Genomic DNA, 26,786 nt, shown 5'->3' on the forward strand with positions numbered 1-26,786 from the left:
GACCGTCCTCTCACTTACAGCAGGTACCGCTGAGGAGCATGTGTGTGCAAGCAGAATCGAGCCTTAAAGGAGGCTGAAAAGTTGTACAGAAGTTTAGTGGGAGATGGTCTTTAAACCAGATCCTCAGCTGGTCTTGCCACTGATTTCAGTGCCCCTGTGGACAGCTTCCACCAACTGGGGAGCTGGTTCCTTGCCAAGGGAAATGACAGAGAATATGTTAAGACACCATTTTGACCTGAAAAATCAGCCAAGTGTGGGCTGTATTCTACCTTTCAGCTGTGATACAAGCTGTAGGAATTGACTCCTATAGACTGACTCCTCACTTCCCTCACCTTAATTACTAACACGAGACACTAACTGCGCGGTAGCATGCCGGACAAAAACCATGCTAATCAGCGGCGACGTGTAGGTGGTGCATGGGGGTGCACGTGCACCTCCTGACAGCCAGCGTTCCCGGGCAGGCGAGAGCATTGGTGCCCCCCTGAGAGCACTGGCTGGGGAGTGGGGGAGCCAGGAGAAGTGGTCCCCGCATGGCTGATCGCACTCACCTGGAAGTGTCAGCAGCGTGCCCAGAAGTGCCAGCAGGGGGACTCCTCCAGTCAGTGACCTACAGGGGGGTTGGAGGGATGGACAGACAGACACACTCACACTCCCTCCCCCTCCCCCCCCCCCCCCCCCCCCCCCCCCCCCGCGCTGGTTACTGACTGGCCATTGAGGGGGCAAGTGCCCCCCCCCCCCCCCCCCCCCCCGACTCAGGAGGCACCAGTCGGCCATGGTGCTAATACACTACTGCATAGTAGTATTAGGCTACTGCAGTGTCACTAAAAACCCATGCACTGGCGTTAATGCGCAGTAGCGCAAGTAACTATGCATTGGTTAACCAAGTACTAAAATTAATGTGCAGTCACTATGGTGCATTAATGAATGTGTCCCATTGAGAACAAAGTTTGGGACTGATTGAACAAGAGGCCTAAGTGCTATGGAGCACAAGCACCCGCTGAACAGCTCTGCCAACTGGGGATTGGCTGAAGTACAAGCAAGCTGAGGGCTTTTGCCATGGCCTGGCCGGGGCTGGGCACCACGTCACGGTGCTGTGCTGGCACTCTGCTGCCCTCCAGAAGTGCCTGCCCTCTGCAGCACTGAGCTGTTTCCAGCAACGCTGAGCAGAGCCGTTCTCCCTCTCGCCCGCTGCCCTTCTGGCCCTTCAAGGGGCTCATTTCTGCACCTGGTGCAGTGTTGGGAAGGGGCACTTGGAGGAGGGTGTGGGGATGCTTTTGGGGCCCTTTAAGGAGTCCTAGCTAGTGTGGAAGGGCCCTTCTGGGTCACACTGCTATGGCTACTTCCAGGGGACCAGCAGCTCAGGGCTGTCCGGCTGGGGCAGGGGGCCACGTGGACTGTCCAGACCCAACGCTGTTGTGTGCTTCCCTTGCCATCTTCTGCCCCCTCCCTCCCCACAGCCACTCCTGCCCCTTCCCCCTGCAGTGGCACTGGCTCACATGACACCCTAGCTGCATGCCTTACCCCTGCCCCCTCACTCGATGCCCAGGCTAGGATGATCGGCTCACCCTACTGACACAACTAGGACCACAGTCTGCAACAGAATATCCTGGTGCGGGGGAGCAGGGCAGCTGTCCAACCAATTGGAGGCATTTGGCTATGCCTCTGATGCTACAGATTTGTGCAGAAGTAACAGCTGCATGTCTATGGCTTCTATCCTTCTCCTTGGATCTCACTACAACTGTTTGTATGCTTAGAGCTACGCAAGTCAAAAACCAACATCTTAAATAGTACCTGGAAGCCCACGTGCATGTGGCAGAGCACCTGCTGAATCCTCTGTCGGGCCACTACAGTCTTGCAGCTTAATTTCTAGGTTTTAAGCCGTAGAGCATAATTCTTGAAATTTTTGCACAAGTATTATCAACACAACCATGCCAAAACCAGAGTAAGCAGTCAATCAGTTCCTCCAAAAAAAGAATCTCTGCCCAGCGGTGACCCATATGTGTTCTGTATTATTCCCACCTGCCCCAAACCATATTGAGGACACACATAAAGTGAATAATGGCAGGCAGCAGGCAGAAAACACATGATACACTTGAGAAAGCAGGGTGACAGAACTGTCTACATTGCAGCTACATCAAAACAATCAGTACAACAAAGCAATGAAGAATGTCTTGCATTCAATGCTAGTCTAAATCTGTCCTAACAAAAGAGATCACCCTAAGAAATCCTTGTCCTTAAAACAAAGCAAGGCATGTTTGGAAAGCTAAAACATCTGTGAAAGCATCAGGATACGCAAGGCTGTTCCAGATCAGAAATGCAGTTGGGGCCAGAACATACAATACATTAACACTGATATTATTTCCACCCATATTTGCACTAAATTTGTACTGGGATTTGGAGCAGACAGATGATCATTTGTCCCCGGGTAGCTGTCACAGTAGGCACTATACCATTATGTGGTCTGTTTGCACTGAGCAAAAGTACGTCCACAGTCATCCTGGGCTGCTGAACACTTACAGTAGCATACAACTTACATCACGTTATTTTCCCTGCTGTTCTTCCTCCGAGGTAAAGCATTCTTTGTTGCACCAAAGTCAAGGGAATTCACATTAATGTCATGTGTCCAGGTCATAAGGCAAGCAGTGGTGAAGCACCAGAATGGAGGCCACTGCTGCAGTGAGGAGAGAGCAGAGATAAACTCCCGTCCAGTTCAGTTATTGGGAGAATGTACCTGAATGCCGAAGAGTGGCTTTAAAAAAACTCCCAATACACAAGCACAGCCCATCTGGTGACTGGTAAATGCTGGATTCGAGCCCCTTAAGGACCCTGCTCTCCACTTCGCTGTGTGCAGTTATTTTCAGGGGAGCAAAACGAATGCAACATCAGGTGGAAAATATGTTACAGCTGGTGTGCAGTTGTGCGAGTGACAACCCGAATTGCAGGGCAAGAATCAGACCCCCAAATTTAAGATGGAACTCATCTAAGGTCCCTTCTACACGACAGCTGCACTGCTTGGATTATGGCAGCCTAAAGGATGCAGTACAAATCCCCCCCCGCACCGCAGATGAGGTTATGTTGTACAGGAGGGGACTAAAGTGCCTCTATAACCATCACCAGTTGGAACAATAAATAAAGACCCTGTTAACCAGTGCACACCGTGTATGGACAAAGCCTAAGAGCCCTCTGAATTGCTCTCTCTCCATTATGTCATCCAACAAGTTCCCGTGCATCTTATTTATACCTCGGAGACTTTGTGTGCTGCACGGCCAATTTCTCACTCTCCCCCTGCCAGGAGCAGCGTTTCTGAGTCAGAGTCCAGGGTACGGCTTTTCCAGACACCAGGTACAACTAAAGCAATGGAGATCCGGCCACGGTGCGACGGCAACTGCAGGCTTTCTTTCCACTTTTGGCTGCGTTTCAGCTGTAGCAAAGGGGATCAGCAACACTGTTCTGGAAGGGAGAGGAACAAAAAGGGCATTTTATGCTGATTCCAGGGAAGGATTTCATAGAGGCATCCTTGCTTGACACTACAGCCTCTTTCTCGATTGTTAAAATACGATTAAGAGATCCAAGGGAGAGGACCGTACCCCACCCCAACAACAGAGGAAGGCAAACACCCCCACACCAATGTGGCAGTAAAAAAAAAAAATTGCTTCCTGATCTCAGCGGTGGCCCCTAGACTGCACTGCGTGGTTAATAATGTCAGTGAAACCCCGGCAAGCATTTTCAGAGGGGAAAACTTTAAACTTAACATGAATTTTTTTTCCTCACTTTGTTTTCCCGACAGTTTTTCATCACATCAATGAAAATCTTATTGTTCCCTAGCTGTGTGATCCCGGGCTCTGCATTTTTCTTTGCCTCTCCCATTGGCGTTGGACAGCCACGAGCCTCGCACCATGGTAACCAAAGTCTCCAAGTCCTTTTGTCTTTACATTAGTTTCAAGCTTCTGCAACTTGCTTGTTGTATGCCTCTGCATTTGCCTACGGGCCTCAATACCGTTCGGTTTCTATATAGTAAAACACAGCACGTCTCTCTCCTCTCCCCACCAGCCCTGCCGGTTAAACAGCAGGGGGTCTTCTCAAGGTAGCCTATGCATATCTTCCTCTGTTCCCGTACTGGGAACCATCTCCCACTTCTCCGTAACTTTGAGAGCTCCCTCACAGACGCTCTGGCTCGCTCACCACACTCAGATGATCTAGACTGAGGATGGAAACCCAACACCCGTAGGTTCCTTAGATAGCTTTTAAAACCACGGTTCTTGTATAGCATGCAGATTAAACAAAAGCAGCTAATAGGCCGACCTGGTGATGGCAATATAAGGTAGCAGAAGGTATTATGCACACATGCACATTCAGACCTTTAGCCAAGTTCCTATGAATACATCGCTGCCTGTGCAACACCACGCAGGGACGCTCTGTAAGTCAGTACATATTGCCGCTCTCCCAGGGAAGGCAATGTTACCCTTTGCTTCTGCCGGCTATAGAAATATATTGGGGAAAAAACCAAACTGTTCTTTGTGTTGTTTGTATTAGGGAATAAATGGAAGCAACTTCACAGACAGACACAACATTTTCAGGACTTTTTGGCTGCTGACAGATGTGGGAAAAAAAACCCAACAAACTGCACTTTACTGGAAGAGGCAGCACATTAGTTCGACCCAGCTCTGCAGCGCCTGTGAAGATCACGTGCTTCAGCGGGGCTTTTTGGCCCTTTTATCTAATAGCTGATTCAATCAGCTATTAGATAAAAGCACCGCTGAAGTGCCCGATCTATACAGACGGGCGAGCTGGGTCCAACTAATGCAATGCCTCGCGCTGGGCTCGGCGTGGGGGTGCGCCAAGTTAAAAGTAAAGTGTGATTTTTGCGGGAGTTTATACATCTGCAAGCAGCCTTTGAGCCTTTTGCATCCAAGTATCTCATATTACTTGACAAACACCCAGGAGTAGCAGATAAATACCATCCTCCCTATGTGGCTGATAGGTAAAGGAGGCACTAAGAAGATAAATGACTTGCCCAAGGTGATGAAGACTCAGTGGCAGAGCTCCCTTTTTTAACCATTGACTCCACTAATGATATAGGGTGCAATTTTCACAAGGGCTCGGTGTTGGTCCAACTCTGCTCCAAGTGGCAAGAACCCTACTGACTTCAGACTAACATTGAGTGTTTGAGAAATCCTAATATGCAGCCACCTCCTTACGTGTTACTTCATTTTACCGGTGAGCATCTTTTTGCCCCTTACCTGCGCGGAGTGAAAAGCCTTGAGTTCTAGTAGGGTCTGGGCTGAAAGTTGGAAGACAGAAACGCGTCAGAGAACAGCCCAATGGAAAGTACATAAAAGTCTTGCATATTCCAAATGGAAAATAAGCTTACCCGACTGGCAGTCATCACTAGAAAGGAAAAGAGAGGTAAGTGAGAAGGATGAACGAGAGATACTGCTTCAAAGCAGCAGGACAATAAAGCTCAGCAGGTGTGTCTACATGAGCCACTTCACTGTGGAGCTGATTAATTAGCTCTGCTGTAAAGCATCACCATCTACATGTGCGGCGCTATTAGACCGCAGTGAACTAATTAATTCTGCTGTAGGATAGTGCTGGCCAACACAAGCACGATCCTACAGTGGCATAGTTGCATATGGCAAAACGCAATACAGACCGACGGGGCTGGCTGTGGCTGGGGCATGAGGGTGCTACAGTGCGGGGGATGCTTGTTGGCTGGTCCTGCGCTGGAGCACCCTCGTGGCCCAGCCAGCCCCTCTGCAGCACGTTGAGCCGGGTCAGAGCAGCCCTGACTCCTGGGACCCCCTGCCAGCTGGGGCTGCTCCTCCCGGGCTCAACGTGCTGCGGTCCCAGGCACACGTGCAAATGCTGTGCCAGGGAGCAATAAAGTCTGATGCAAACTGTGCCGGAGTTCATTGCTTCACATGAATTGCACATGTAGCCCAGTTACAATTAAAGTTCTCTTTATATTCCAGGACAGCTCTGGAAATTCCTGAATTTCAAAGGAATGGCACAAAATCCTGCCAACAGCCAATTCTTCCCTCCCCAGACTTGCTGCTTTGCTTTGCTTTACCTTTGTACAGATACCAACATGCCGTCACAGCAAGCACAGTTAGGACACCCAGGACCACAAAGGGCCAGACAGATTCTGCCCCTACACAAAAAAAGGAATAATTTTAAGAACAAACTGTAGGAAGGAAGGAATCATGCAAGGCGTTACACAGAGAACACTGTTCACCATTGCCCTGACCAAGCCAGATTAACATGTATGTGTTAAAAATTGGACTGTAGAGGATTAAAGAACAAATCACAACTGAGAGTCCAATAAATTTGTGCCTAAGATCAAGCTGCAAGACACTTCCTGGATATCATTAGCAAATGGAGCTAGAGGACTGGTTAGGCACTAGCTATTCATCCCCAGGTAATGGCTGGCAGTAAAATGTCCATTGATATTTGATGGCTGAAAACAGAGCTGCAAAAGAATCCAATTGCCATTACATTAATGTTATGGGTGATTGCTATTAATTTCTATTGTGGCTTCTTAAGCTTTCCCAAGCCACTGCCTGCTCCGTAGTTGGCTCCGTCCTAAAGAAAGACTCCCTTTTAAGTTGTCTCTTTTTCACTAAAGCGAATTCCAAAGAAAATGGTTGAGAGCCGAGACTTTTTTGGTATCTCTCTTCCAGGACTGACTATACAGGTGGAAGAGCTGTTGGACCACACTTCAAGCATCTAGTGGTCTTCCTAAGGTTGACATCCAGTTGTGAGTTGTTCTCCATTGTCTCTTCTTTGAGATCTGAGCTACAACACACCGATGCTGCTAAGCACATGGTGACATTAGTCCACAGGAAGTTCCTCCTTCCTCTGCTCCCCCTCCCAGGCCATCATCAGAGCAAGAGCTTTGCTCCTTCTACACTAGATTTATTGGTGTTATTAAACAATCAAGCCCTTAACACTGATGGGGGCAAAACTGGTCAGAGAACAGATTTCTCCTCGCCACGGACCGGCTGTTTTCTCAAGTGAAAACCTTACCCGTGACACTCAGCATCACACTTTTCTTGATTGGGTATGTCAAGCTTTGGTGGGCCACGTGGCAAGTGTATTTGAGCCCGTCATCCTCCAGTGAGGCTGTAAGCAAGAAGTAGCTGGAGTAGCTGTAAGTCCCATTGCTGTTCTCCCTGTGGCTGCTAAAGAGAATGTGCTTTATCACATCCGGGAGCATGCCTCGCTTCTTCGGCTCCCGAAACCACTGTGCCTGGGCATCCAGAGGATAGAAGTTTTTAACGTCGCAGACCAGCTTCTGTTCTTCTCCTTCCACCAAGGACAGGGAGTCAGCATTGAGCATCACCGTCGGTTTTTCTGACAAAGAAAAAGTTATGACAATGCTGCGTGTCTTCACATCAACTCTAACCCCACACTTAAAAACACTTTCCGTTTCCCACTGGGGACAGGAATCTTTCCATACCATCAAAACGGCATCTTCTGATGCCCTCCCCCATGTCAAGGAGCTTTGTTAGGTCTTGTGACAAAGCTACTTCCCAACACGTTTAGTTTCTCTCATATCTATCGCTGGATCTTTGCTACAGCAGAAATACGTATTTCTGCTACAGTGGTTACAAAAATAAAATTGATTTAACCAAAAGGAAGGAAACATATGTGTTCCCTACCTAATGAATTTTCTCTCTCTTGTTTTGGGTAGTCCTGGAGCCATTAAAACCCCTTGACATTGCTTATGCCTTTCTAAGTATAGTGACTGTCTTGTTTTTGAAAGAAGGTGGCTACTGTAGATGAGCTCAATGGCTTTTCTAAAGGATGCTCCTTTAGCAAAAAGCAGCGGCAGACTTTTCTTTGTTATAGCAAAGACTGCAGTGACCCACCCTGGTGGACTTGCATATCTCCCATTCTGTGCTATTATATTTAATTCAAGCGATTCCACAGAAACAGAGTTAAATGGCAAGAAAGCAAGTCAAAGCAAGCCAGAGAGAGATCTCAGGGCAACCAAACAGGTTCCTGACTGAGAGCCTCTCAGATTCTCCCCCTTCGCCCGTCTCCAGCAGGCTCCTTCGGAAAGGCCAAGCAATGCACCTGGAGTTCAGGGTCAAGGCAAGTCTCTTCCTTATGCTGCGAAACAAAAACCAGCCTGCAGCTTTTGCCTCATCTCAATCCAGTCAAACGGCCTTCTTGAATTGCAACGTATTTTGAGCACTCCCCGCATGTTAAACCCTGCCCCCAAGAGCCATTACCTAGCACTTGCAGCCTGATGTCCTGCTCCCCAAGAAGTGAAGACGCAGCCACTGAGCACACGTAGTTTCCTTCATCTCTCACTTCCACCCCTCTTAGTAAGAGCGAGGCGTTTCCCCGGGGGATCTCGGCCAGGAACGCCTCCACTCGCTTATCCTGATGCTCCACCTTCTTGGTGGAGACCTTGTAAGCAAATAAAACTTTCTTGCTTCCCCCTTTCCGAAGCAATACCCATTTGATGGTTAGATCTGCATGGTGATCGACCGAGAAAGCACAGTTGAGGAGGACGTCCTTCTTCAAGCCAGAATGAACGACAGAAGGCCCAGCACGTACCAGGAACACGCCTCGGAGACAAAGCGAGAGAGACGTGCAAATGAGAAAGCACCACCGCCATAACCGGGATGGGAAAGCCTCGCACTAAGCCAAATGAACACGGTCAGAGAACGAGTTGCCATGTCGTGGCACAAATGAGTACCAGTTTATATTAATTATCTTAGTTGGTCTAATAAAAAGGCATCATCTCTGAACCAAAAGCTGTATAGACTTCTGCATTTCTTTGTGTCTCGGACCAACACGGCTACCAAATACATCCCTGAACCAATTTATATCTTATTTATGGCCTTAGAGTAGGAAAAAGACACTACTCCCAACTCTGCCAAGGACATATATTTTTGGACTTTGGATAAATGAATTTAACTCCTTTCTTTATACATCTGAACAATACATGTTTTAATTCTACGGCCAGCACTCATCAGCCACCAGAGTTTTTCTGCCGGTTAAATGTCTTTAGCATCACCACTTAAGTGCCTTATGTGGGATTGCTAAAGTCCCTCATGTTGCGGTGTGGCAGAGCACGGAGGCTCCACACCTTTGGTGCTATGTAGCAGCGTGGTGGCTGGCTTGCTGGCCTCCTGACTAGGATCACCATCGCTCTACATTTCTTGGATTACTTTGGTACCTGAGGCATGCAGTCTCTCTGCACGGCTTCCAGGCTTCTGGCCATCTTCCACTTTGTGGGTACTTGAGGATTGGACGAAAAAGACCGTCATGGTGAACTTGTTATCTGTGTGCTTTATTGTGCCAGTGAACCACAGGTTTAATTCAGCAGATCTGGATGCCACCCCTGGCCAGAGAATCTGGGTGTTATCTGTGAAATACGGGCTAATCTTACACTTGAGCTTGTTGATATCCCCGTCTGCATGCCGAAGAATATCCACTGATGACTCTGCATGAAAAAATACACACGGACTCATCATAATCCCACCTATCTCAATAAATATGCAGCAAAGGAAGTCCAACTCTTTACATACACCAGCTGCAAAGGCCAGGACATCAAATTCAATCTGGTGCAATCAGCACGCAGGACACAAACATATGCAATGGAAATCAGTTTTACAAATAACTTCTGACACTCGGGATCTACCTTTATGGATTCGGTTTCAAAAACGGGGCCCTTGTTCAGACCTGGCACGAGCGAAAGAGGGTGCCTTGTTAACAAACACTGCGGGCTCCTCTCCTTTGCTGCATCCTGGGGCGGTGGGGGACAGCTATTCTGTCCCAACCACAGTCATAAAGTGTGAGTCACAAAGAAAAGAATAGGCCCTATTCTTCAGAGGTGTTGCTGTCCATGTGAAGTGCGGATGCTCACCCGTTCTGAAAAGCAGGCGGTACCTTTTATTGTATTGGTCCTCAGAAATGGATGAGGATCCCATGCAGGAATTAGCAAAGCATACCGCTTAGCAGCCTGAATAAAGGGACATGCTGAAGGCTGCACTTTGGATTAGATCCATTCTACCAGGATAGGACTATTCTTGCTCTTAGAGCTCCGTTTTATTCAGGACACTGTTGCTAAGATGTAAGTGTCTGCTACACATGGAAGGAGTCACCCGTGAGCCACAAAATAAGCCACTGTAGACGTGCGCAATGCTATTGCTAAAGAGGAAATTCAAGTGGAACCGTGCTCTTTAGGGAAATTTGAAATCTAGACCAAGGCTTGAGTTTTACGGATTAGATTCCTCTCTAACGCATCGCTCCCAGCATGCAGAGCACTGTGTCTAAGGGCAAAGTACTCCAAAAGACAAATCTTTCTTCTGAATCCTCCTACACTGTTGTGACTAAGCCAAGGAGAAATCTCTCTTTATTTCCCCCTCTGTGTTGTGACTAACTCGATATGGTGATGAGACAACAGCACAAGCTAACCAACACTCCCAACAGGACTTACCCTGACAGATTTCTCTTCCCACCAACACCCTCTTTCAAAATGATTAATTGCTGGTTTGTGAAGTCAATTGAAGGCTGGTGTTTTCGGGTTAGCCTTGAGGGACACACATCACAGCCTGCCGTACCACCCACAGGGACCTACAGAAGGACCTCGGCCAGCATCTGACACGGGTTTAGGCTCACATTACTTCTTCCATAAGGGCAAAGCTGATACAGCTGATGATACAGGAGAGCTCTGCCTGCGGCCATCCCTACAGTACTGTTTTAGTGAACTCTATGCTAATCTCACCTCAACTGAACTAGAATATGGGGCATGACCACAGGGAAAGGGATGCCTATAGGGTGAAGGATACATGGCCATGCCAAAAGGAGACCCTCTTGGTACAGTTGGCAGCTGGTACAAGGTAGGATGAACCTCGAGTACTAGTTCATATTTCAGCTTGGATCCGTTTGCACTTAGAGCCAGAGCAGCTGACTTCAGTGACAAAAAGAGGAAGAAATTATAAGTATTGCAAAAATGTCAGGGCTCAAGCTATACATTTTATAGCTTTTAAGTCTGTCTGTCTGTCTGCTTAGGTTTGTCAACACCCTCATCACCAGGGGTTATCTGAGCACCCTTCCTTCTCCTTCTGCTACACTTTCAAATGCTGCATTTGATACCTTGGAAAGATGAGCTGGTGGAAGAACCGTCAGTGAAATAATCTAAAAATGCATGAAATACGCACTCCCGAGATTTCAGATCCGTTCTCATGGTGCCCGGGAATGAATGGCTCGGCCTTCTCTCTGTCGCATTGCTTTGCTGGAGAAATGACTGCTGGAGCGGCTCCGAGTGTGTGTTCGTATGTAGAAAACAATCTGATACACATCAATGCCCTATTGTTGTAAAACAAATGCAGCTGCCTTATTGCAGGGGGTTGTGCTGCCATCTCCTGGGCAATCTCCAGCAGTCTCTCTTCATGTAATAAATTCCCAGGGGCTGAGCTGTCCCATGACAGGACAGCGGGATCTGGTCACTCCTACTAACTCTGTGATGGGTTGGAGTTACCAGCTCACAAACGTGTATACTGCTAGTTTAACCACCGTGGGAGTCTTCCCACTCTCTCTTTCTCTCATGTAGATTATGTACAAAAGTATTAGGTTATTAATGGTATTCAGGTTGTAGCTGTATTGGTCTAGAGGAAAAGGCAACCAGGACTCGTAGTAGAGATGATATCTTTTATTAATAACATTGATCAGATTAGATTAGAGCAAAGGTCCTTTTGGCTTATTATCACTGACCCTTCCTTCAAGGAACAGTGCAAGAAGCTCTGCCATTATAGGCAATTATAGGATTATCTTCCCTCCCTTCCCAACAAAAGATTGATTTGAACCCTGGAGCATGAAGATTTTGAGCGCTTATTATTGCCGTTCTGGAGATACTTATCATCCCTATAAATAGACTGTCCCTTTTCAATGTTTCTAAGTTCTTATCTCAACAGTATCTCGGTCAAATTGAGTGCCACAGCCCATTAGGTGTACAGACACCAAACTTTGAGAGCACGGAGTGAAAGGAATAATGAAGTATTAAATGCGTCTCTTCTTGAGAGACTTATTTCACATTCTTGTAACTTTGGGAGAGAGACTTTCCAGGCCTGCTCCCTGCCCATGAATGGAGTTTTAAATTGGAACAAAAAACTGTCTTGGTCATTTTTCCTTTTATAGCAGAAGCAAAAACCTACACTTCTGTAAATAAACTTTTCTTGGTGTTTCCATTTTATGTTATGTTTCCAGCATTTTAAACAGTTTCGTTTCCATCATTTTAAAAATCCCCGTAATGTCTTGCTGGGAGCTAAATGTAGCCACACTAATAATACTAATCCCTGAGTGAGAATGCATTTTGATTCACCCCACTGATAAAGAAGACCACACTTTGGTATGTGACTTACTGCTGCACAGTCTCCTAGCCCTAACAGTCCATGAGCATAGTTTATACGCGAGCAAAAAGCCAGCCCAGTGATGTGAAGGAGTGCATGAAATGATCAGTGGCTCTGTAGATGCTCAGTCTTATTTTCTATGCATCTGTCTGCATATGCATATTAAGTTCTTTTGTGCAGCAGTGTCTGCTGTAGTGCTGCCCAGTTATTCTCTCCCTCACGCTATGTCAAAAAAAAAAAAAAAAGAGTATGCAGCATACGCTCTAGATGGATCTTTGACAGCCCATGCACATGCTGCTGTTGCTTCATTTCAGGTCTTTCATTCTGTATTTGTCTTCTAGTCAAGAGCAGCAGAGACCAGATTTACCAGGGACCACACTGGAGGGTTTAATAACTTCACAAGAAAAGAAAAGAAAAGAGTGTTCATTGATGCTTCAACCACTGAAAGGCTGTCTGGTCTAGTTAATGCATTTGAATTCCAACTTCAGCCAGGTCACAAACTCTTGTCTGTTTTCCCTATTGATAAAATGGATTTGATGACACTTGGCTACTTCCTGAAAGTGGTAGGGAATGGCTGTAAAGGGCTTTGCAGGCATCACATCCTAGAAGGCCAGGCATAATCCTCTTCCTCGGCAGGATGAAATGGCAACTGCACTATCATAAATAAAAGGAGCTGGCCTCAGAGATAGAGAAGCTACTGGTACAATCAAAAAAGGCTGCCCTAGTACTAGACAGGTTGCTCATCTGGGAAGCCCAGTCCTCTTGCTGTACCAAGAACGCAACAAAGCAAGAGTAAGACGCTTGGTCTCTTTGAGAGGGAGTAAAAGCAAGCTCAAAGGTTGGGCTTAAATAAGTATACAGACTTTCTGACAATGGTGAATTAATATCAGCTCAGCCCCAGTCCCCATGCTCTGATACTGCCCTCAAGCCCTGGAGCGCGGGATCGTTGTCACCCTCCCTGAACAGCTGAAAGGAGCCATCCAGGTGCGTCTGCCAGCATCCTTGCAGATCAGAGAGCCTACCCCTGCTTTTGGTTGGTTCGATATTCATGCTGCACTCATCTGGTATTTGCTCACGTGACTCAAGTGTCTAAGCAGATAACTCACCTTTGACGATAAACAGGACCGTGCCGTCAGGAGGAGGATTTTCTGGGTCATCTCTCTGCACATCGCCGTTTGATTTCTCTTTTCCCAGCAGGAGCCAGGCATCCTGTCTATTGTACTTTACTTCACTCGATAACGGGATGACTTCTTGTGTCTCCAAGGAACAGAATAGCCGCCTGTTTTGACTGGAGGTTGAACCTGCTGCCGCAACCCCGTCGAGGTGCCTGATGATTCCTGAAAGACAAGACGCACACAAGCAAATGTCACTTAAAAAAAAATCATGCTGCCGGTCTCTGGGCAGTGAAATCTTAAAATTCAGTTTTTTCATGTGCAAGAATAAGGCACGTAAAGCATTACTTTGTGCTTGCAGTTTTAATAGATCCGCTTGCTAGTATGTGAAATATAATAGAAATTGTTGGGGTTTTTAACTGAATTTTAGCAGTTGAGACAACATTGGGTGTTTTATTCACCTAGTTCTTTGGAGAGAAAAATAATGAAAGCGATTTACTTTCCCCCCAAACCATTCATTTTGCTTGATGGTCCCAGAAATTTAGTGGATTTTTTTTTTTTTATTGTGTCATTATAAAACTTTACAATATGAAGGATAAGGAGGAAGAAACAACAGTATAAACAGCAAAACACCACAAACAAACTGGGCATTGTCCACTTGCGGCTCAGAAAGCTGGTACAAAAGGAAAATAAAACAGCAGCATGCCAGAAGTTTGCTAATAAAATATTAATACTATTCATCTCAAGCTTTCATGCCAGGACATGAAAGCATCTTCTAGACAATTCACTGAGCCTCACAACCCTCCTGCGAAGTAAGCATTAGCTTGAGTTTCAGAGACGACTGAACCGAAGCCCAGTGTTGTTGAACATTTTGCCAGGAGAATCAATGGTAATGGGAAGCAGAGCCTAAGGACCGCATATAAGCAAGTGGGATCTTCTAAAGAGCTTACGTGAGCTAACTACCTCTCCTTGACAGTCCCAGGAATTAGGCACCTTTATAAATCTGACTCTAGCAGCACCTGCTCCCAGGTCCCTGTTTAACTCCAGGTGTGATACAAGATTATCATTGCTAACTTGCTTTGAGAGTCCTGGACGGATCAGAGCAGATATTGAAAGATCCCCTATCTTTTGTAAGGGGCAGCTAAAAAGATGAGAAGCTACAAGTTTTTCTTTCTCTATTTGAAACAAACAGTTCGATTCCCTTCCCTCTGACACTACCCGCTCCCCAAGCGCCGGGGCACCAGCACGGCCTGGCTTGAAGAGATTTCCAGTGGCTGCCATGAGCAAAACCATTCATTTATCCCGGCTGCTTCGATGCCAAAACCTAGGGCCCAGATTTTAAGCGGGGTGTTAGGTACCAAACTTCAAATGCCTCGAAGGGGCTGATTCTTCAAGGGCCAATGGCTGTCTGCTGCAAAGGTGCCTCAAATTGGACACTTGGAAAAAAAAAAAAAAAGGAAGCATCCTAAATCACTTACTACTTTTGAAAACCAAAAAACCCCCCAGAAGGCATTTTTAACTGGCAGCAGCCGCCTGCAGCTAACAAGAGAAGCACGTCAACAAGAAGGATCATCCCAGCTTTCCAACATGATAGAAATCATTGCTGGAAACTACATGCTGTTTTCCCTGCTGTTGCCATTGAGGGCTGCCGTGATTCAGTCCCGTTTTACAAAGCAGGAGCGGGCGTGCAAAGAACAAGCAGGACTTCCACGTACCGGTGCAGAGAAAGCAGCAAGCGAGGATACAAGTCCTGAAGTCCATAGCAGCATATAATTGTCCAGACATGCTCTGCAGCTCCTCTTCCTGTCCGACTGCTTCGGCTGGTCTTATTTTCACTTTCATTTCTGCTAAGAAGAGGCTCTCCTTGCTGTGTCACTGTGGGGCGGGATTTCCTAGAAAACCGTTGAGCCTGGTGTGAGCTCTGTTAAAAAAAAACACACCAGGTTTTACCAACAGGACTTGTGACCTGCTGGAAAGTTTAAAAAAATGCATGTGGCTGCCAAAAGAGCTAAGATTTCTCTTTCCGTTGCAAACAGGTTATAACAAACCAGTGCAAATAAACTGCAGTCATGCTGGATAGTGTCTTCTGGCTTGCCCTGCCCTGGCTGGGATTACAGGAGGACTTCTTAGCACCAGCTGTGATAAACCCCTTCCCTGCAAGAGGTGGCAACAGCATGCCCAGCCCTGTGTAAAGTCCTGATGGGAGTTTCCTCGCCTCTGCGATGCCTGAAATATCACCAGGATTGCTAACCTCAGATATTCAAAGGAAATCATAAGTCAGGGCCCCTAATGTAAACTTGGCCGACTTAAAGTCAAGGCATTTTAAATGCAACGGATGGTGTTTTGTTTTATTTGCCTTCTGCTGCAGTGAGATGTGAGGTTCACATTTCTAAGCTTCTTCCTACAAGCAGGAAGGGTTTCCACCCCCCCCCCCTTTTTTTTAATGAAAAGCAGATCTACTCCCCTGTCACTTTATGGGTGCATCTACATGCGCACTTTACTGCAGAGTGGACTAAGTAGCTTTGCAGTAAAGCATCGCCACCTACATGTGGGCTGGATTTAGGGCGTAGTAAATTAATTAATTCCACTGTAGGATACAGTACTATCGCAGACTAATTTACTCTGCTGCAACGCATGTGTAGACAAAAACTGGGCTGGCTGGGGCATGAGGGTGCTACCTGCATGCCGCCTACCTCTGCACTGTAGCACCCTCGTGCCCAGCCAGCCCCTCTATCATCCAACACCACGACCTGAAACGGAGCTGACCCCCTGGGCTCCATGCCAGCCCGGGGCTGCTCCACCTTGGTTTAAACAGCTATAGTCTGGGGTGCACATGCAGATGCTGTACCCAGGAGCAGCTGACTCCAGTGCAAACTGTGCCGGAGTTTATTTCTGCATGCTAATTGCATGTGTAGATGCAGCCTGTTGGTTTTCACCTTTTGGAGCAGAGGATCTTCTTATTCATCGCCCAATGTCAGGCCAAACAGGATCCTGATCACGTCTAGAACTCCTTGGTCTTACAGAAATACATTAACTCTCATATGATATCCTGCATTCAACTATCATGAGACCTGCAACATCTCCTCGGGTATCTGAGGAGAGGATCAAGCATAGATTTATTTACAGCTTAAAAAATATCAACACTCAGCAACAGCCGCTCTATGGCACTGATACCTCGGTAGCTACTCTGAAAGTTTCCAGAGTCATGGACCCCTTTTTAGTAGCAGGCTGCATCAAACTGGAGTAAAGGCAAGAGGAGACTCGAGTTATGGAGAGAATACTTTGGAGGTGCCCGACAGATTTTAGGTTAGACTCTGGAGCACTCTTTGGTATTTTGAGCATTTAGGGATCATGAATGGGTTTCAAAGTGATCACTTGGAAGACTGAAATCCTATGTCGACAGCACAGCAAACAAAGTGACAATAACTACCTGCCTTCCTTCCTTCCAGTATTGTGCTCTAATGGTGACTTCAATGAAAGTCAGACTGGCTTGTTGAGGCATGCCTTGAAACAGCAACTCCTCCTGTCAGCACACAGCCTCATTTCAAGAACAGTGCAGCCTATTCTCTTGTCCAGACTTAACAAGAAAGCTGAAAAATTGGAAAATGTTCAGAACAGAGCAACAAGAGTGATCCAAGGTCCCCAAAGCATACCTAGTTGTGAGAGACTAAAGATAATCTCTTTACGGTGATATAAAGGGCAGGCTGAAAGTGATCTGTAAGTGGGGAAGAGATTTTTGGTAGTAGATGGTTTTCCTTTTTAATTTAGCAGAAAACGGCAATAGGAGGGCAAAGCCTGGATGCTGAAGGGAAGCAAAGTCACAATAAAAAAAAAAAAAAAAGAACTTTTTATCATCAGATCTCAATATGCTTTATAAGGGAGCTCAGTACCTCTACCCTCATTTTATAGATGGAGATGTGGACACACAGAGGGGTGAAAAGCAAGGCCCTGGGTTTAAACAAGAGGATAAATAACTGCTGAACCACTTTATCAACACCTTACCTTTTCCATTACCGGGAGGTTTTAACTCCAGACTAGATGCCATGGGGCAAGCAGAAGCCATGGGTTTAGTCCAGAAGTAAATGGACAAGATCTCCAGCCTGTGTTAAGCAGGGTATCTGATCAGAAAAGACCCTTCTTTCATTACAATTCATTGATCTAAGAATTGACTGAAGCTGAGGATCCAGCTCATAAATCTTAGCCTACAGACTCTATTCTAGCCTTGAACACTTGAACTTTTTAGTCCTGATGACAGTTACATATTTCTTCACTCAAAATCACACACACACACAATCGACGTTCAGTGGTTTCCAATCCAAAAGCAGGGGAATGATTTTGCCACTTCTCTCTGCCCTCAATTTTCAAATACCGTAACTTCAGTGAAAGATTCGATTAATTTTATTGCCAGAGTAGTGAAAAAGTTAAGAACTTTGTTACCGATCAGTACATTATGAAAACAAAGTACACTTTTTTAATCATAAAAAATCAAGCAATATGTTAAATACTCTCTTCTAGTTAGCAATTAGCATACTACCTTCCAGAGCGTTTAACATGAAAAGAGATAAGGCTCAGATAAGAAACAAGCAAGACTGCCCCTTTGATGGGGATGATCCTGCTAGATAATATCCTAAACTCCTACATGTATCACTTATGGATATAAATGTCATTGGACTAGAGGAAAAAAAATAGGTGTCTTGCAGAGGATGTTCAGGCACCTTGTGCATAGTTTTAGCTGAGATTATGAAAGGGACCTATATGGAGCAAGTGGTATTTTGAAGGTAACCCAAGAGTTTGGCCCCATTCGTTTCATTGTGCCTCCAGGCCACTGCTGATATGTTTCAGAAACAGATTAGTGTGGTCTTATAAAGAAAATGGCTCATCGAACACTAGATCAAGAAGAACGGTGAGGAGTGGGTGACCCTGCACAAACCAGAGACAAATCGCCAAGGTTAGGGGCTGGGGGGATATGAGATTAGAGTTTAAAACCTTCTTGCTAAAAATCTGTAGAGATATGGACTCTCCTCCTGTTCAGATCACTTTATAATCTGTTATTTGCAATGAGACCCATGTGAGGTAGGTATTTAGGTTTCATGAGGTAGCAGCTGGCACCGTCTCTGACAAAGTATTCTGGCTCTTCATCCCACGTTTAAGTTATGCCTCTGTAACACTGAACACTACCAAAAGCAGTCAGAGCTTTAAAATCACAAGGCCAAACTCACAGTTGGTGCAACAGAGAGATCCCTGTTTAGCCATGTAATGAGTTTGGCCCGTTGTGATGTTCTCTTTAATTCTGACGAGCTAACTGGGCAGAAGACTGAGCGCACTGCGGTACGAGTAACGCATCCCTAATAAGGGAGCAGGCTTCTTTCATTTACTCTTTTTTGGTCCACTTCTCTTCTCAAGTCCTTCTGCCCTCTTCTTTCTCCAGTCGCAGATCTCCGAGTAGCTGCATGACTGGCACTTCCAGGCTTCCTCAATATCTACCCCCCGCGCTTCCCTTTGCCCTTTCCAGTAAGCAAGGAAGTACTGTGCTTTCTCCTTCACCGTTGCTTCCTCATACGGCACCACCTCTGTCCCTAGTGGGACGCTGCTTTCCTGGTGGCTGTACTCAATTTTCAAGCAGTCGATGCCGGGGATGTCAGAGAACATCAGGTTCAGGTGCATCAGCTCCAGGAGGTCCCCAAAGGACGTGATCATAAATCCTATCTTCTGAGCGTGCTTCCTAAGTTGGCACCCAAGTGGCTGCTCTGGCCTCAGATGAATATGATTCGTGAAAACGTCTGGTTTCAGCTGTCCTTGAACCATGGTATCGAAAATGTATTTATACAAGCTGACCTGGAAGAGGAAAAGAGCAGCCCGCATACTCAACAGGTGACCAAATATCTCACTACGGCAGAGCATACATTAGGGAGTGCAGCCATCACAAAGGTATATAGGTTGAGAGCAAATCTTCCTTGCAAATCTCAGCCTTAATTCAGAATAGGAGTCCAATACTCCCTTGATGACTGATTGTTTTATACATGAGAATGCCCATGTCCACAGGGTTTTCATTTCTAAAATAAATTAAATAACCTGAGAAATATATGGAGAACTTGCTGATCCATACAGAATCCAATCACAGATATCGGCCAGGTACAGACATTATACTTGTACTGGTATAAGTGATTGGAAACCCATCTATACCCAAAACAGAAGTTTGGCATACAAAATGGTCTATACATAGATTGATTTTAAAAAAATAGTGGACCCAGTCTAAGATTTGTTCCAGACCAAAGGGTGAATGTGTGTTCTGTTCACTACTGATCTAAACTACTCCACTTACAGAAAACCACCTAACTTAGTTCACTTCCACCTCAGGCTTTTTGAATGTCTGTACCTAGCTGCCACTTGCATATACACTGTTAGGTATGAATAGTTTGTTCAAGACAGCAGAGAAGTTGGCAGAATGAGACTTCATTGACTGAAATTTAAAGATGGGATTTTTCAAGCCGCTTGGGGGCATCTCGATTCCCATTTCCTATTAATTCTTTGGGGAACTGTGCAACAACTTTGTAAAGATGCACCAAAAAGCAGATCTGAACTCTATGAATGGCTGGCTCTTGCAGTTCAAATAAGCTTCAAATTATGTGCAAACCATGCAAGTTCCAGAGGATTTAGTGGTGACAATTCATTTGTTGATATTCACCTCCACAGGTCACTACTGAAAGAATACCTTAGGATGCTGCACCTTGGGACATTTTGTATCTCACCACTTTTGGGAAAAGGCAAACTCAACCTTCTTACAATTTACTAGACAAACCTATGGAAATTCTCCCAAGAGGAGGATTGTTACCTCTGATGCCCTGGGTGACTTCCGGTGTGGGTCATTATATTCCAGCTACAAAAAGTTCATCTTCTAGCTTCATCTGCAATCTGCTCTCTTCACTTGCTGTTTTAAACAGCCGTGTAATGTGGCTGCAGGGCGCCATGCTTTAGTCCAGGCTGTGGCTATCGTTTGTAGAATTGTTTGTAAAATATTTTTGGCACGGCAGGAACAACACAAAGACAAAGTCATTACATTGCACTTCCCTGTTTGCAATGTGTTAACTTAGTATTAAGAAATAAGCAAGTGGGCTAAAAACTCCCTCAGCTGCTTGTGTCTGGGTAAGTATGGATCTTTGGATCCTCCTATGTAGAGATACGTGAACATATTTTGCTCACCTGGAAATGATCTTTCTTTCTCTGTGCTTCACCAGGCATAAATGGTCGGCTTCGTGTTTTTAACTCATTCAGCTCCAGCTCTCCCTTGGTATTGTAGCGGAGTTCATCTATAATCCCACTCACAAAGACACCTTCTATCACTCCAAACACTGGCAGCTCCCGTACATGGCCAACTAGTACAGAAGAGGAGATAACTCTTATGTTTTCTGAGGCTCGCATGGTTTCAAGATAAAGACGATTCTCTCTTAAAGTAACATCAAAAACTTCTTTGGACTCTTATTACTGATGCAGCGACCTTTAGATTCCTAATTAAGAGAATTCCCCGTTTCCGTGCCTATTTTGAGGTAGAAGCAAGACTTTTAAGGTCAAAAAATGTTTTTCACTGGACCAAGCTGTACAGCTGGGAGAAAGAGGAGACAAGCTTTTGGGCTTCAAGCCCCCTTCATCAATTCTGGAATGAAACAGTCAACAGGCCAAGCTAGGTACAAATTGTAACAATTATCTTAGTTTAGCCTGTGTTAATGAATTTGATCACCTACCAGGGAAGTAGGCAACCATCACCTATTCAGCAAAGGAAGGCTTGCAGAGGAAGTAAGTTATAATGAGCCATAAGACCAATTTCTCTGTTAAATCCATAGTTTTTTAGCAAGAAATGCAAAACAATCCTATGGATAATGCAAATTTAGAGATGTCTACCCAAAAGAGATTGTAACGGAATGAACTCAGGTGTCTGAGGGTGCACACATTCATTAATGCCCCTTAGATACTGCACAGTAAAGCCGGTGCACAGTATTTTTGTGATGCTTACTGCACATATCTATTCCTTAGTCTAATAACACTGCGCAGTAGGCTATTTGCATGTTTTTTAACCGCCACGCTACAGCACAGCTGTACTAAGTTAATGCGTAATAAGCTTCTCGTGTAGACGCACCCCGTGTGTCATATCGCTCTAGCAAAAGTAGGCAGAATTTTGTGCAATCATATTAACTAGTGATTCCCAACTAGAGTGCCTCAAGGTGTGGGGGGATAAGCGAGGTATAAGGATATCATCTAAATTATATCTAGGTGAGGTATAAGGATATAATCTAAGTGAGGTATGAGGATATAATCTCAGGCTTGTCCCTGCCCAAACAAATCCTGACTGTTCTGCCCCTCTGCAAGGGGATAAGCACTGTAATATATAAAGCAGGATTTGAATTTGGGTGCCACTCAATCCACAGAAGTTATCGAGGGCGTCACAAGTCCACAAAGGCTGAGAACCATTGACATAAATAGTTATAACCACTATGACCATCTAGTCTACCTCCTCTATGATGTGAAGCAAAGAGTGATTCGTGCATCGTGCTCAGCAGCTTGTGGCTGATCTAGAGCAGGGCCGGGCAACCTGAGGCATGCATGCTGCAAGTGGCACAGGCAGCCTCTGTTGAGAGACATGTGCCAGATCAGGGAGGGAGCAGGGAACATAGAGAAGATCAGGAAGGGAGCAGAAAGCAGAGCCGCAGATCCAGCGCGGGGACCTGATCAATGGCGCACAGGGAAGAGGCAGGGCTTACCTTGTGGCACACCTGCCAAAAAGGTTGCCTCCCACTGATCCAGAGCACGTCTGTTAGGAAGCTAGATTTAAAGGCTGCAATTGCATCATTGACCCCATCCCCTGATAATCTCAACAGCTAACTACGTTACTATGACAAACTTGATGGTTTTCCCCATCTAAACGTCTTGGATGCAAAGTATGAAGTCAAGCCAGCCAGCTTTGTTTTCCAAATGGAACGAAAGTCAAAACTGAGAAACAGCTAAGCACCCACCGAGCAGCTCCTCCAATGGAAACAGCGAAAGACTTCATTTGAAAACTTCATTTTGAATTAAGCTAAAGCCCCAGCTGACATACTTTGTGCTTGGCAACTGCTTTCCCTGTTGTCATTGCTTTCAGGAGTACAATAAACTGGTTTATATACACACTGAGTGCAAAGATAAAAAAACTGCCAGCGTCTTTTGCTGGCTTACCTACCTGCTTGAAGGACTGGAATCATCGAAAGAAGATTCAGTATTTTTATTGCCCAAGAATCTTCCCTGCTCGTAGTAGGTATTTTTACCAGGTCATGGACTTCTAGCTCTGATTTCAAGAGAAAAAACCCCACAATAATTAATATTTTAAATATGGTACCATTGTGAGGCTCTTGGCTGAGATCAGGTCCTACTGTGAATGGTATTGGCATGATAAAAGGCAACACCTAAAAGGTATGTTTAAATAATCCAGATGAGACTAAAATCTAGGGACGCTTTTGCATATGCTCTGGGGATGGGAACGATGGTGCTTTAATAAGAGTGGCTCCAAGAGCTGCTCTAATTAAAGCGCTGCCACGTCTCCTCTATCAGCATCCCTGTGCTTACAAACGATGGCGGGGGCGCTTGAACTAAAGCTCGTCAAATGACCTTTAGTTCAAGTGTCCCCGCTGCCATTTTTAAGTGCGGGGACGCTGACGCACAGGACACCAGAAACTGCTGGTGTGTGGCAATTGCCATGGCCCAGCAAACTCGATTAATCAAGTCTGCTTCAAGGCGCTGGAGCAGCAGCCTCCATGCTTGCAAACAGGTACTCTAGGAGAGAAACAAGCATGAGAGCGCCAAACCATTTGCCTTGCATCAGGAGCAAGACTCGGCTCTCCTGACTTCTTGTGAAAATGAAAGCATACCATGAATTTTGGGAAAATGCGATCAAAAGAAGCTGTTTTCTCTCTTTCCCCCTGCCAAAACATATCCACTGACTGTGGAAGATTATCCTTTCCCCCCACATGGCTTATCTACAGACTAGGAGGAAGCATATGAAGATAGTTATTGTAGGGCCTGCTAAACAGCTCTTTAGAGCAGAGGTGGGAAGCTTGCTTGGCTTGAGCATCCCTATGCCAGTCTGGGGCAGCCTCCCTATGGAGCGGCCATGGCACCGGGTCCTGCCCGCCTGTTGCGCAGAGTGCACGCTGGCACAGGCTGGACCTGGCACTGCAAGCAGCACTGGGGTTGGTCCAGGGCTGCAGGGAACGCACGCCTCGTGGGCCACGTGCACAGCCGACATGTGCTGCATGCAGTGGGCAGGGCCGACCTGGCTGCACACACGCTGCACTTGGCTCCATGCAATGCCCTGCACGCTGATTAGGGGTTCGGCGGGGCGCTGCCCAGACGGCGCGCCCCATGTCCACCCTGTGCAGGGCCGCTCCAGCCTCCTGTGCGGCGGGCCCTCACCTCTGGCGAGATGGATGCTCTTGCCCGCGTCCAGCAGCGCAGCCGTCTCTGGGGCCGGCGGCCGTGGCTCCTCCATGCCGAACACCGCCTGCTGCTCGCACCAGCTCTGCCCGGCCAGGTCGGTCACGCACAGGTAGCGCAGGGCGTACCTGTCCAGCGGGCGCGGCGCCTGCTTGCGTTTGCCCGCGCCGTCGGGGTCCCTGGCGGAGCGCGGCTCCTCGGCCTCCCTGCAACGAGACCGGTTAGCACAACCCCCCTCCCCACAAAAAGCAAGGCCCCCCCACCCCACCTCACAGGGAGGGCTGCTCCTACCGCAGCTCCTCCGCCTGCAGCAGCTCCGAGTCGCTGAGCTCCGAGAAGCCTGCCATGGCCTGGCCCCTTCCCTCTCGCTTGGGGCCAAGGCAGACCCCAAGGCCCGGGGAGCGGCGGGACGGGCCCGGCTCCCCGCGCGGGTGCCCGGGGCGTGCGTGGGGCCGGGTCGCGGCGCGCGGGGCCGGGCTGAGCATGCGCACAGCACACCCCCGAGCCCGGCCCCGCAGGGTCCCAGCCCGGGGTCGAGCGCGTGGCACTAGCAGCGAGTCGTGCTGAGTCACGTTACAGGCTGACCCGCCGCATGGTCGTGACGCAGCAAAATCACATGCCATGCTCTTCTCGGCTGCCCGGCTTGTGCAGGGGGAGGTGTGTCCGGGTGGGAGCTGCTCGGCGCTGGAGACTCAGCAAACCTAATGCACTTTCCCTTGAGTGCTGTTTCTGCACCCTGCGGCCTTCCTGCTGACCCCTTCCAAAGTCACTCCTGTTTCTTAAGGGATGCTATAACCGATTCATGTGTGCACTGGCGCGGAGCAAAGTGCTGGGTGATTAAAAATGGATTTAAACCTCTTTTTCCCCTGATCATTTCGCACGTCTGCTGCAGCAATAGGAGAGTATCATCAAAGCATGGTAGCTGGGTAGGAAAGGCAGACAGCATGTTCCCTTCACCCTCGTGTGACAAGGCTGCTTTAATCTCGACTGAGAGCTGCGCTCTTCTGCCCGCTCAGATCCGTCGGTTGTCAACATTCATTTGAAACATTTACGTCTCCCTAAATGAAGTCCGATTGAGTTGGCCGTGCTGGAGGAGAAAGAATTAGCAGAGAGAAGATAATGCTCACGATGTAAAGCACTTCCTGGTGACAGAGTAATGAGATGCAGTGGGGACCTGGCACAATTTGCTGGCTACGTTGCAGTAAACCTCGTGCTTTGGAATGAGTTGTTCAGTGACAATCTGTCCGAGTGAGAGAGGCTGGCACTACTGTTTGCTTAAAAAGAGGACAGGTGAGGAGCTAGGCGCTCTTCTAAATACATTGCCAAATATGCTTCACATCGAACACCTGTGCCACATGCGCTCTGGCCTGTGGCAGGTTACCCTGGGAGGGGTAGAGGGCCCAGCAGCCTTATCTGGGGTCCCAAGGGCTGGGGAAGCTGCAGCCGCGGTGCTTCTGCAGCTGGGAGCATGGCTCCGGCCTGCCAGGCCCTAGTTCTGGGTGCTGTACCAACACGTGCGCCACCCTGCTTTTTTTCTGTGCAGGTTTTTTTGACCCGAAGATCTCCCAGGGTTGAAAGCCTCACTTCCACGCTGCAAGGTTCGGCGTGCAGCGTTGCAAACGGGTTTGCAGTGCCCCGTGCCGCACAGCCGCGCTCGCCTGGAGGCGGCCTCAGACCAGTTAGCTCAACATGCCGAGAAATCAAGTCACCAAATCATACCTGTGAACCTGGTGGAGGTCCCTCACAGAAAGATGGTTACTCACTTCTACTCTCTTCCCCGCAGACTGCAACACTTAAACACCTAAGTGATTTAAGAGCCTGAAATTCATTTTCCAAAAGGAACCTATGCACTTAGGAGTCTCATTGAAAGGCAATGGGATTTGGGCTCCTAAGCGCATTGAAAAGGGGACGTGGGTTGCCAGTATACTTAGAGAAGATTTTGGAAGGTATTTGGATACTTATCCATGCTAGCTCTGCAAAGCGGGCCAGAAAGAAAGGGTGATATTTTCAGATTGGACTATAGCTCCTGCTTCAGAACATGTAACTTTGCCTGTTAGGACTTTCCCATGGATTTGGGGGCCACTCTTTTGTTTCAAGATACCCACACTTACTATACCAATGAAGCAGGGGTGTCTTACCTTTGCTCAGCCAAGGCAGCTATGTCCGCTGCAGTAGTAAGAGGTGGTAGAAAGTTTTGAAGAGGCAGGACATGGCAAAGGATGAAAGCTGCCTGTCACTTCCCTACTCGCACTAGGGAAGCATGGCTGCAAAGGTGTGAAATCACAGTGTGCAATGTTTGCCTTGCTCAGAGCTGGAACGATTGAGATGGGCTAATGGTGGCTTTGATAACCCGGTTCTGTAACCCTCTTGAAGGTTAAAGAAAATAGCAAGCTTACTGGGGGAGCATAACATTTCATACCAACAGGTCTCCAAGGAAAAAACAATCTCTTTGACGACACAATTTCCCAAGGTATTCATCTTCAGAGAAAGCAACAAAGATGTGAAGTGTGAAACAACCCCATAATAGAAACTGCTGGGCCATTTACCTCTGTAAAGCTGCAGAAAAGTAAAAATTGGCCAAGTTTGCACCATTATTTATGAAACCCAGAGGAAACACACAGCCAAAGCAGAGCAAGTGAGCTCACACACACACACACACACACACACACACACACACACACACACACACACACACACACACACACACACACACAGGTAATGCTCAATAAATATTGGAAAGTCAGGCTTGCTGGGTGGAAAGCTTCTGCTACCTATATAAGCAGTCAGTTCAGATAACCAGGACCTTGGTCTTTCAGTGCCATCTATTTTATGCATAAGCTGAACATGC

At 47.0% G+C, this 26,786-nt stretch overlaps 1 protein-coding gene across 6 annotated transcripts in view; it reads right to left on the bottom strand.

Annotated features, from left to right (window-relative positions):
* Positions 1–1,989: 1,989 nt before the first annotated feature.
* Positions 1,990–26,786, bottom strand: part of LOC102563781 (exonuclease V) — a 264,829-nt gene continuing 240,032 nt past the window's right edge. For 4 of the 6 annotated variants that reach the window (XM_059717112.1, XM_059717113.1, XM_006276492.4 and 1 more), the window contains 5 exons: positions 24,230–26,494; positions 23,918–24,144; positions 22,689–22,793; positions 20,681–20,853; positions 17,863–19,315 (listed from right to left, as the gene is read on the bottom strand). In XM_059717112.1, coding sequence (XP_059573095.1) covers positions 18,848–19,315; positions 20,681–20,853; positions 22,689–22,793; positions 23,918–24,144; positions 24,230–24,561 — 1,305 coding nt within the window. In that variant the 5' untranslated portion in view covers positions 24,562–26,494 and the 3' untranslated portion in view covers positions 17,863–18,847. Of the gene's footprint in view, positions 3,451–5,240; positions 5,282–5,371; positions 5,389–6,070; positions 6,152–7,026; positions 7,354–8,237; positions 8,580–9,193; positions 9,461–13,474; positions 13,706–15,195; positions 15,402–16,416; positions 16,891–16,910; positions 17,071–17,482; positions 17,581–17,862; positions 19,316–20,680; positions 20,854–22,688; positions 22,794–23,917; positions 24,145–24,229; positions 26,495–26,786 lie in introns of those variants that run through there. The other 2 variants (XM_014608018.2, XM_059717111.1) reach the window with 2 other exon arrangements.

This window comes from Alligator mississippiensis, chromosome 14, assembly GCF_030867095.1.
Source record: "Alligator mississippiensis isolate rAllMis1 chromosome 14, rAllMis1, whole genome shotgun sequence".
NCBI classification, from domain to species: Eukaryota; Metazoa; Chordata; order Crocodylia; family Alligatoridae; genus Alligator; species Alligator mississippiensis.